Genomic DNA, 12,430 nt, shown 5'->3' on the forward strand with positions numbered 1-12,430 from the left:
GACAGAAATTCCCAAATGATTTTATCTTAGGTCACATCTGGTGAGTTAAAAATAACTCCAATCCACACACACTCTTACACACACATGGCCTTATCCATGATCATCACAGGCGGAAACAAGTTCACGCAGACAACCTTTCATCGCCACACTTCCTGATTGGCTGAAGAGCTTAAAGCCTTCTCAAGCAGCAGCATATGATAGGATTTCCTCCGTCCGAGACAAAACAGACCGAGAGGCACAGGAAACACATAAAAAGATTTGTCTGTCATTGAGAAACAGCAGATGAACATAGGCAGACAAAGACAATGGAAAGAGGTTCATGCACTCGCACACAAAATAAATGAAAAGGATTCTGTTTAATTTCCCATCTCCTTCTCATTTTCCTTTGTGTTATCGCTCTCATCTTGTATATTCTTTTAGATGAACTTCATCTGGCTCAATTTCCTTTTTATCTCGTCTTTCCCTTTTCTTCTCGGTCTCTATCTGGCTTTCATCCTCTCAACATACCATTGTATCCATCCTGGTTGACGTCTCCTAGCGGTGCTATAGCCGTGCCAAATCGCCCAAAGGTGTGCATGCCGGTGAGGGGAACAGGTTTGGAGAAAGTGAGCGGGGCCATCTGCAGGTACAGGTACACCCTCCCCACCTCTCTGGGCTTGCTCTCCATCTCCCTCTCCATGTAGAGGGGCGCCCCAACCAGCACATCGTCGGTCCTGGGAGCATAAACTGAAGTGTCAATGATTCTATAGACAAAAGAGAGTATGTGTCTAGGGTGACAGACATTTTCTACCTACCCATCTCCATTAAGGTCAGTGACAGCCACTGAGTAACCAAAATAGGAGGCCATCTGAGAAATGGACAAGGAAAGGGCATAATTATTTTGTAAAACCAATCTGGTTACATTACTTTATTTAAATGTATGTTCATGCCCATTCAAAATGAATGAACACCCATATCAGCAGTTTACATGCAGCCCTGCAATATGGCATAAAGTGATGCTCCTACAGTACCTGTTCCCCTGTGAAGTTCTGGATGAAGGTCAGATTGGTGGAGTTGATCATGACAACCTAAAAAAACCCGATAGACTGTCAGAAACAATCATACACTGTATGGAAACAATACAGAGGGATAATGAAACACCAGACTTTTCCTTGAAGCACTTAAAGAGCAAACATGGCCAAGCAGTCTGACAAACAGGCACATGAAGAATGCATAAAAAAGCTTTTATTCGACTGAAACCTCTTTTCTTTTTTTCCCAGCCCTCCCCCACCGTCATCATCTTTGTGCCTTTACCATTTCCCCCCCTCATCTTTCCCTCTTTTCCCCCCATTTTAACCCCGGTCGATGGAGAGACGGAGGGGGGAGGCTGAGAATTCCTTCATAAGACCTAAAATAACAACCACATGGAGACAGCCGGGGGCTACACGTACACACACAGGAGGACACACGTTGACCCAATCACAGATTTCTCAACACATACTAAACCAGGATAGGCTTACGAACACAGACAGATGAGGATGTGTAAACACAAATATTAAAACACCAGCACAAACATTTTCATGCAATCTGTTTTGTCAGATTGGTCACAGAGGAAACCTGATCAGAGTTGACAGCCACTTCAATGCCAGGCCTCAAACATGGCCGCCCAGCATCTCTCATAATGCTCCCCCTACTGTGAGCTGCAAGCCCCCTCCTCCATGACACCTACAGTGCACTGTCTGTACAAGAAGGAGCACAATCGCACCACAATGTCCAGACATAAAACACACTGTTGCAAAGTGTGTGTGTGTGTATGTGCGTGTGTGTGTGTGTGTGTGTGTGCTGTGTAAAGAGTTGCACTGCAGGTTAGGGTTAAGGGTCGTTTTTGTGTGGAGAAGGGTTAGTGGGGTTAGGTGGGGTCACCACCCTCCACATGCAGCGGAAGCTGTGCGTCATTAGGGAGGATTGACACTGTCAGCCCTGGGGACATGTTCCCATAAGAGAACACGAGACACACCACAGTCTGCATGGACACACATACAGTATGTCTCGCAGCTATGTAGATAATTCATATATATCTATGAGCACATTAAACACTGAAATCCTATATGAAACACTAAAAGCATCTAGAATACTTTATTGTCCGAGTGTGTGCCTTCACTGTATTTCTTATCTCACTCAGGTCATAGACTGCCACACATCATTTAAGACATGTCAAGTTTAAATAGCATACAGATGGGGGGGGGGCGAAAACAGAAGTCAGATACTGATACTGAACAATGGAAGTTTCAGCAAAAGCCACAAAAACAGCAAGTCCCTGGCATGGAGTCTACAAAGCTCTGGACAAATTAAACATAAACAACATCCTTCCAAAATAAATTCCCTAATTTGCTGCCTTGGTGGTGGTGATCGTGTCGAACACAGCTAAATCTCCCATAGGTTTTCAACTGGGCTGATATCAGGGGGCTGCGAAGGCCATATATGATTCATATAATTATTATATTCAATACTAGTATTTGTGTACTATAATGCAATGAATGTCAACTGTATGTAAGAATGGTTGCTGCTGGAATACCAAACTAACTTCTTTCTTTCTGGATTTGCTTGTCAGTTCATACTTACATATCCAAAGTTCTGTGCTCCTCTTGGGACTCCGGCTAGCACTTCTGAGAAACACACAAACAAATAAAGATGTAAATTAGCATTTGAATGTGTGAGAAAGACTTACAGAGGTTTTTGTCAAAGGCCTGAACCCTCAAATCCCCTACCCAGCCCATCATGTCAGAAGGGCAAAGTGCTGCTGAGTGATTGGGTGCTCTGTGCTTGTGTATTGATTGATGAGTGTGGAGCTGTGGACTAATAGGGACGATCTGAGGGACCCACCCAGAGAGAGAAGACAAGGTCCCCACTTTCCTGCCCTCCAGCTCTACCCAATAGGCTCAGCCACAAGTCTATAAACCAGATCTTCCCAGCACCATCTTCACTCAGAAGTCCCAGTTAAGACCAGTTCCCCAGTCTGAAGGGGGTTTGGTAAACAAGATCACAACACAACACATCACATCAACGGGCATGTGTAACCTCTTAAGGCTCACTTTAAGACCCCTGACATGTGTTGTGCCGGAGGGGGTTCATATGTGGGGTTGGTATGGGGGTATGTAAACGCAAGTTGTTGCGTAAAGATCCCACTAAATGGTGATTAGCAAAGAGGCTCTGATAGACAGGAAATTATGAATGGGAAGCTGAAGCGGCGTTTGGGAGAGGAGGGTCTCATGTGTGTGACACAGCTACAGAACAGTAAGTGTGTGGTGACAGTGTTTGAAGAAAAAGCAATAAAGAAAACAGTTAAAATAGTTAAAAAAAACTTATGTAGCGTGACTGCGGTTGGACACATTTGATTTCTTCATGTTTTCTTTAATAAAAGAGCTGAATCTTTTGTTTTGATTCATTTGTGGTGCTGAAAAATGAATGGCAAGTCACCAGAGTGTGTAGCGGAACAACAAAAACGACTTGTACATTTTTTGTCATCATAACTTTTAATATTTATTTTGGCAAAAATAACCCTATATGCAGATTTCCCATCCTGCACATCTTTCATAAAGAAATCCTGTGTGTGCGTGCCTGTCTCTCATCCCACTCAATATTTCAAGCCCAGAAGAGATTCTGGACTCACTCTAGACCTGAAGAGGTCTGCCACTAATCATTCTAATCAGTCAAAATAGAGGAGAGGAAATCCCTTTATCAGCAGTTCCCGAAGTCCTGTCCCCTTAGGGTCACGACCCAGACATACAGAGACGGTTTTCATTACTGCCACTGAGTTCAGACCAAGACACTGTCACCCAGCTGTCCACTCCCTATCTCTCACCCTGTAGCACCCCTCTCAGTGGTCCTGGCTGGCGCTCGCCAAAGAGAGCTTTAACAAAGTGTTGATGCTTTCAGACGTTGCATCAGGGTGCCTGCTGATGTTCTAAGTGAGGGATTCATCTGGTGCAGCATGTGGTTAGTTGTAATGAATTGTTGGCTTTCTCACCTTGTTCAGAGTCTCCTGTAAACTCCCCCACTGCCACAGAGTAACCTAGAGAGAAATTGGTTGCACATGATGACACACAGCCTTGGTGAAAACTCAGTCTGCAATGCTCTGTGTAAACTGTGTGTGTAATGCAATGTGTGAAAGCTATTCAGATGAAAACGGTTTGTGTGTGTTTGTTTTGTAAATGCATGTTACCGAGGTAGCTGTCGTCGTGTGTGTCTTCAGCAGCTCGAGTGTGTTTCTCTCCTGGAACGCGTCTCAGCACTGCCTTCAGAGAGTAGCCGTTCAGTATCTCGGCTATCCCCGCTGTCATTACCTGACCTGCACAAACACACACACAGATAAATAGATAAAGAAAAACAAACACTCAGTGTGAGAGTTGGGTGAGGGAAAAATAAGGGGTGAGGGTCACATCTGTTCACGGCCAGTGGTTTCAGCCCGGAGCACCGCTGCCCTTTGCTAAAGAAACATAGAAACCTGCTGCACGGAGCTAACGACACATGCAAGTCTTCCCTGAGGAGAGCTAAAACACATCGTTGGCTGAGGAAAAGCCGGAAGATCCTACTTTGTTTCTCTTAAAGGAAAACGCCTGTCCTCTCCTCAGCAGGGATTCTGAATTATAGTTGAGCATGCACAAACAACAATCTTCCTCTGCTGTTGAACAAGAGGTCAAACAAACAAATGATTTGTATCTACGGCTGCCCTGAACCTTTCATAAATCCTCCTTAAAGTGTGAGCGCATGTGCACCGACAGGGAGGCAATGTGCCCTCTTAACCCTCCCTCCGACTCCTCTTTCACCACCCTCCCTTTTCTTATCCCTCACCCTTCACTATAGGTTTATCTCCCAGAATAACACATCACTATATCAACTCATTATTAAACCTCTATCTGATTGATGAGACACCGTGTTACAAACTGTTAACACATAAGTCATTGCAGCTCATTTGAAGTGGCCTTTTTACCCAGAGATAACAAGAATGTATATAGAAGGGTTGAGTTTTTTATTAAGATGACTCAGGCTGAAGGCTGAAGATAATCGTTGTATATTAGAGCCCATAAAATCCAGGCTGAGTGCTTTTATAAAGATTCGGAGGAAGTGTTTTAACTGGAGGCAGCCAGCCTTGCCACGCTGAGGGCAGAGAGAGGGAGCAGTCCATTAGACTGTCTGTGATGCCTGCCAGTGCAGACTTATATGCTGGACATTTATTATTCAACCATATGAAATAAAAGCAGCGATGCCAAACAACAACCCAAAACCATAAAAACATAATAATTGTATAGCAGTTTTTAAATATCCATCACTGAGCCACTTTGGTCAATATCTACCGAGAGCAAATGAAGAGCTGTTACGTGACGGATAGGGAGTTGAAAGGAAAGAGAAATTAGTATGTGCAACTGATAAGTCATTGTCTCTCTTCTCCCTGCGAACATCTGCAAAACTCCTCTAACACACACACACTGTCACACACCTGGAGTTGTGGGAGTAGCGCCACACTTCAGCAGCTGAACTCTGACACAATCTTGCTGTGTCTACACCTATTAAGAAGCTTCACCCCTCTACTCTACGATCTCTGCGTATTGAGCAGAAGATCCATCTTTCTTCTTCTCTCTCTCTGTGTCTGACCGCTCAAGTCTCATCTTTCTCTCCCTGCAGCAACTTGTTTCTGTCATCTCCTTAACAATCATCTAACGCTCGCGCTGTCCTCCCTGCTCTTTCTACTCTATCAGTCTTTAAATTCTCCCCTGTCCTTCTCACCCCTACAGCCTCTTCCTCTCATTTAAAGTGTTTCAAGTCTCTCTGCACTTTATCATGGGGCAGAGGGGCAGTACCTCCACACTCCATTACCCCCCGATCAGCTCATTATGGAACCCAAACACCCATTTCCTGTTACACTGTTACAGAAGGCGACATGGAGAAAAGGAGCGACCGAAGGAAAAAGTTAAGGAGAGCCGTGAGGAAAAAGAGACACAGTTCTTTCACCTTTTCCTATGTAAGACTCCTGTAATGAAATTGCAGATTTGGCAAGTGTGTCTGAGCGCATGTGTGTGTATGTGGGCTCTTCTGACTGTTAAACTCATCTCCATAATTCTTCTCTCATTTGATCACTTTCCCATTTATGAAATCATTGCAAGAAAGAAACCAAACTTAGGACACTGTGGCTACAGTTACCTTGCCAGTAAAAGCTCCCAGGTCCTCCTACCACCAGCATTCCTTCCTGGAATAAATACAATTAGTGAGGGTTAGTCATGTGACATATGTTTGCGTCTGTTTCAAACTAGAGGGGGATAGAACTTGTGTAGATGTGTGTGCATGCACATTTTGAATCCTGCTGTCATGCCTGTTGACATCCTGGGAAGAATGACAGCTTCCTGTACAGGAGGGTAGAGTTTGACCATGAGACAGAGGCCAAAGTTCACATTGACTATACATTGGAAGAATGTACATGTGTGTGTGTGTGTGTGTGTGTGTGTGTGTGTGTGTGTGTGTGTGTGTGTGTGTGTGTGTGTGTGTGTGTGTGTGTGTGTGTGTATGGTCTATTGTGTTCAGAGGCAATGGGTCACATCATGAGTGGAGGCTCCTCTAGGGACAAACTTGCTCTCCTCTTCCAAGTGACCATAAATCTCAGAGGGGAGTCTCATGTTTTGAATAAACCCCTCTTCCTGTTCTCTGACGGGGGACAAGATGTGTGCAGGGGGTTGTCATGGTGAAAGAGTATGAGTGTTGCAGCAATCTTTACCTTGGTGAAATCCACACTGAAGCCAGCCTGGCAAAACCCCTGTCCCTCTGGGTCTGGATCATCTGAAAACCACAAACACATGCATTTCAAACACTGAAAAAAAGCATCTTATTAGTTAAAATGTTCTGGAACAAAGCACTCAACTAACATTGAAGAGAGCGTTACAATCAGATAAAACGTTTTTACAACTGTAAAAAAATAAAGACAACTCATTACTGTTTCCATAAAGCTGTAGAATCACTGAGGTGTGTTTCTTCGCTGCGTTAAACTGCACATGAACACACAGAATGTATGTGCACATCATAAATTGTTCTACAGTTCAGAGGCACCCTGGGGTGAAGCTTAATGATGCGTAACAACACACGTGCACATGTTAGCAAAGTTTGAGTTATTGTAATAGTCTGAGCGGTCGTAGATTATGAATGTTAAGATGAAGCGAAACAGCTGTTGGAGGCAGACAAATCTTACTTGCACACATAATAAAGAAATGCTTCCTCTCTGTTATTCCCCTTTTGAGAACAATTGAGTTTACAATGTGATTACTCTAGACGAGATTAGTCAGAACTAACATAAATACCAACATAGAGATCTTTAACAAGCTTCCATTACTAGAGGGAGGGTCAGTATGAATCTGTGTGTATGTGAGTGTGACATTTTATTTTAATGCAGAGCGGATGATGGAGTGGAGGATAAGGGCTGTGTTTGATCTGCTGTTTACGATGTGCCACCTGATAGCCTCCATTTCTCCTTATCATACTCTGCTGGTGCCTCATATCGCTCTTAAGGGTGAGAGAGGTCGCAGGAAGAAAGTAGAAGAAAAAGATAAAAACTGGAGATGAAGAAGGGGAGGGGGCTAGGAATCCCATTCAGAACCCATGACAGAAAAATTATGACAGAGAGAGAAAATCAAGCCAACACGTTTACCAGTCTGCTAGCACTATACAAGAATGCACATTTCCAGACATATAGGCTTTATTTGGGCAGTTTCTAAGAGAGATTTGGCAAATACACTATGAGTCACAGAGTTTTGTCTTTAAAGGTCCCATGTCATGGCCAATTCCACTGATCATAATTCCATTGTTGAGGTCTACTAGAATAGATTTATACTGTGCAATTTTCCAAACTCACATTGGTTTCGCATACAGCATCTCTGTAAAGTATGTGCATTCAGCAGTATTCACTCTCTCCACTAAACGGCTCGTTGCAGCTCTTGCCCCCCCCCCCTCCATGTGAGCCCAGTGTGCTCCGATTGGTCGGGACCAGTCGGGACGTTGTGAATCGCGCTGAGCTCCGTGGAGGTGTGATTTCCTTGTTTAGCGATACACAGCGAAACACAGCCAAACTCACCCTGAGCACACACAAAGTCACAGCCGAAGTAAAAACAATAAGTGTGGCTTGATATTGAGTAAGAAAAAGGTTGATAAACGCTGTGAGAATGGGTCTGCAGAGAGAATTTTGCCGCGATCCCAACTGTCTGTTATCAGCCTGCAGCCAGGAAGGAGAAATCAGCAGAGCTGCCTGCACTGAGTGTCAATTTGGACCAATCAGCGGGGGCTTAACGTAACGGCTCCGCGGATTGGTCCATTTCGTTTCGGGGACGACATGACATCATGATGTACCCGGAAGAATCAAATGGACAGTGACGTATCTCCAACGAGGCGTTTTGGGGAGGTATTTTCTGTGTTAGAGTTTACTCGCTACATGGTGTACTTTGAGGGTTTTGACTCTGCACACCATTTACATGCATAAAAACCTTCATAACACACAAGGGGATGGGTAATAACCGGAAAAGCATGACATGTCACCTTTAAAGGTGGGGTATGTAATTTTGGAGAAACTAGCTCAAGTGAGCTAGAATTTGAATGTACACAACCTAGAAAAAAATCTGCCTCTTCCTTCAGACTTCCTTACAGAGCCCCTCCTCCAATACACACATGACCAATGAGGGCACGAGATAAGTTTGTGCACAGATAGAAGGCTGACAGGCAGGTAGGCCATCCAGTTATTTTAGCCGGGCCGGCTCAGATGATTGGTCGTGCTTTTTACAGCACCACGGCTTCCACAGATGACATTTTTAAAATGTATTTATTGTCAAAGCATTTAATATATTCATTGCTATCGGGATGTTAAGAGCATTCCATGGGATATAACAAAAAGTGTTTCTGAAATAAATTACATACCCCACCTTTAAAACATGCTATTAACAGTTCATATGGAGTATTTCTTCAGTAGATATTAGTGTCAAGCACGACTGTTTACAGTGAAGTCAGTGGATTACCAACAGGCCGATTTTACAGGAATTAATTGTTTCAATATACTATATACAATGCTATAAACATAATATAATGAATGTTAATTATAGTGGTTTGGAGGAATGAATCTAAGAGACATATTCACCAAAACCTGAACAAATAAACTATCTCCATTGCTAAATCCCACCAGAGTAAGTGAGAAAAGTTTCGGGTAACTCCCCCTTTAAACTTGAGGCCTAGATATTGTGGTTTATAGGCTGACATAAAAATTGGTTTCACTGCTTTTAAACTTTATGCAATATTATGACTAAAACTCAGATGCAAGACACGGTATGTAAGGACCATGACTGTTGAATCCATGTATTCTGAATGCTATGGTTAATTTTTGGTCACAATGACAGCAGAGAGAGAAGGAGAAAAACAAAAGGAAGGGAAATTGGAAAGGAAAAGGGCGATGGAGACAGTTTGAGAGGGGGCTGAAGAGTGACTCACTGGTCCTGCAGGGTGAGTACTCTGCGTAGGCGCTGAAGTTCTGGACGGCAACATAGCAGGTTCCCACTGGTTCCTGCTCCCCGCTCATCAGTGTCCGCCAGTGGTAGAGAGGAGCACATGCCTGCACAACAAATAACACTGCTTTTCAGAGATGGCAAAAGTAAACACATCCTTTACTCAAGTAGAAGTAAAGATACTCGTGTTTAAAATAGAAGTACTGACTAAACTTCTTTACTCAAGTAAAAGTAAAGAAGTATGGGCTTCGAAATGTAAAAAGTACCAATAACTACCAACTGTTTTATAGAGTAACTGACCTCCCTTTATATTAATAGAACAATAATGTCACTGTTAGCTAATGAATGTTTCGATTTTTGCTGAAAATGACAAAGTTCTCATTGGTCCCTTTTGTTAAGAGAAGACCAGGAAATGATGGATCGTGTTCAAATCAATAGGCACAAAATGACTCTAAATAATAATGATCAAGCCACCAAACACACATTAAAACTAAAGTAACAAACCTGTTTTGAAAATGTAAGAAGTAGAAAGTACAGGTATTTGTGTTACAAATGTAAGAAGCAAAAAGTCGTCAGAAAAATAAGTAGTTGAGTAAAGTACTGATACCAGAAAAATGTACTTAAGTACAGTAACAAAGTATTTGTATTCCACTACTTCCCACCTCTGCTGCTGTTTAAAGAAATACTGACTTAGAAAAGCCCCAAAATGTCTCTGTAAATTGTCATTTCCATGCATGTATGATACAGGTGTATTATATCTGATGTCAGATGATGTCATGTTCACTCACCACCACTTTCCCTTTGTGTGTCCTGATAGAGGCTCCAAACCACTGGTGAGACTTGAACTCCACAGGCTCCCTGGTGCCGTTTACCTTTATCATTCTGTTATCTGGAAAGAGAGACGGAGACCGAGGGGAAGTGGAAAAGACATAAAGAAGAGAATGAAAGAGACATTTCATAATGACGCCAGTAAAAGCTGACATTGACTGTGGTAATGTACAGGCCTGAAGCTCTGCCCGAGTAAGTGGAAAGCATTTGTCCTTGATAAGCAAGAACAAACAGCCACAGTCTTAAACAGGCCTATTACAAACATCAAAACACCATTTGCCCCCCGAGAAACAGACATTTGTCAGGATGCTGGGGACTTTTATTTTTCAGTCAAAGCTTTTCCTATAAAAAGTAACAACACTTTCTCTCTAACTGGTTGCTACACACACACATATACTCAGACACACACACAAGCATTTCCCAGCCGACTAACAATAAAGTGTCAGTATGGGTGTGAGTGCATGTGTGTCTTTTCTCTGTTGTAGATATTTTCCAGCGTTATTAAAGACCAGCTGGGTCTCTTTAGAGCCGTGCAGACCCCTCCACATTAAACATCTTCCCTTGGCACATACACACATACTTCAATACACAAATACACACACATACAAGCATATTGCATAGAGGCAGGTGTACAGTGGACGTTAAAAAAAAAGTTTACTCACAATCAGTCTATTTCTGAATAGGTTTCTTGCCCACATTAATCATTTACATAATAAAAAGTAGATATTTCCTACTTCCAGTGTGTGTTTTTTTTATTTGTAAGAAGAATCTAATAAGAAATAAGAAAAGCCCATCATTATCATCATAACTTCAATCTACAGGTTAAAGAACCAGACTCAATGCTCACTATTTGGAAATTGTGGGTAAAGTTAGTGAATGAGAAATAATGTATTAGACAAGACTGACTTTAATGTGAAGCTCTCCGATTTGTGTCTGAATGAGAAGTAGATATATGAGAAAAGAGCAAGATAGCTTCGAGTTTCTATGAAGAAATTGTAAAAACAGTTGGGTTTATTTTTCTAAATGATGATATGATTAATGCATGTATCTATTTCTTTCTGAAGCTGATTTAATAGCAATGGATCAGCAATAAGTAACAAAACACCAGGTTTGTTTTACTTTAATCATGGACATGCAATCACTATATCAAGCTCTTTCTCAACCCCCCCCCCCCCCCCCCCCACCCACTACACTGGCATGACTTGACACATCTGCGTAACGTCACTGAAGCCACACACATGCACACACACACACACACACACACACACACACACACACACACACACACACACATGCACACACACACACACACAGGTTCATACACATACTCAGGCACATGTGAGGCTGATGTATGGATACAGTGCACACATATGTTCACCACTTGTGCCGAGGGTATATGTGTCTCCTTGTCTGGTTTATACCTGTAATAAAAGGTCTGCTGTAACTTTTATCCACCGTGGCCACTGTCATCAATCACCAACTTACTCTATAGTGAATACACATGCACATGACAACGCTCACATTGGTTATCTTTATGTTTATTCTTATAGCCCCCAAACCTGACAATTTTCTCCAAACACTTAACACTCAAACTAAGCCCTTCGGTGAAAATAACACATAATTAACTTTAAGGAGAGCAAAGAAAATAGTCCTCACTGAGGTCTACCCTCATCTGCATGGAGCCTTGCTTTAGTTCAGGCTGAACAATAACGTCCTCAGCTGATCGGCTATCAGCTGCTTCATTTATGCTTCAGAAGCTCATTGATACATCAGCTGAATGGGAAGCACTAGCTATCATCCAATCGTATTCATAGATGTTTCATAGCAGTGGATATAACAGTTTTCTTGTGATTTCGTCATGCCAGTATCTCTGCTGCAGCTCCACCCAAAGCCAACAGCTCTAAACTAAGACTTGATCTTCTGATACTGTCAACTCTGTTACAATATAATGCTCCTGATATGCTTCCAACTTTATCTGAGTTCTGTTCAGAGTATGCTTTGCATCTTAAATTCTTGTAGATCTAAGGTTAAATGTGCAACAAAAAGTCTGTTTCTCCTCCATCTCTCTTATTGTGGTCCTCACAAAGATGATAGAAGTT

At 42.5% G+C, this 12,430-nt stretch overlaps 1 protein-coding gene across 1 annotated transcript in view; it reads right to left on the reverse strand.

Annotated features, from left to right (window-relative positions):
- itga8 (integrin, alpha 8) overlaps positions 1 to 12,430 on the reverse strand; it is a 41,105-nt gene that overhangs the window by 27,116 nt on the left and 1,559 nt on the right. Inside the window, exons 3-12 of the mRNA XM_034228332.1 lie at positions 10,292 to 10,392; positions 9,490 to 9,610; positions 6,746 to 6,807; positions 6,178 to 6,223; positions 4,202 to 4,327; positions 4,007 to 4,051; positions 2,602 to 2,645; positions 1,011 to 1,067; positions 795 to 847; positions 508 to 713 (exon numbers count right to left, since the gene is read on the reverse strand). Coding sequence (XP_034084223.1) covers positions 508 to 713; positions 795 to 847; positions 1,011 to 1,067; positions 2,602 to 2,645; positions 4,007 to 4,051; positions 4,202 to 4,327; positions 6,178 to 6,223; positions 6,746 to 6,807; positions 9,490 to 9,610; positions 10,292 to 10,392 — 861 coding nt within the window. The remainder of the gene's footprint in view (positions 1 to 507; positions 714 to 794; positions 848 to 1,010; positions 1,068 to 2,601; positions 2,646 to 4,006; positions 4,052 to 4,201; positions 4,328 to 6,177; positions 6,224 to 6,745; positions 6,808 to 9,489; positions 9,611 to 10,291; positions 10,393 to 12,430) is intronic.

Source organism: Gymnodraco acuticeps, unplaced genomic scaffold, assembly GCF_902827175.1.
Source record: "Gymnodraco acuticeps unplaced genomic scaffold, fGymAcu1.1, whole genome shotgun sequence".
Taxonomy (NCBI): domain Eukaryota; kingdom Metazoa; phylum Chordata; class Actinopteri; order Perciformes; family Bathydraconidae; genus Gymnodraco; species Gymnodraco acuticeps.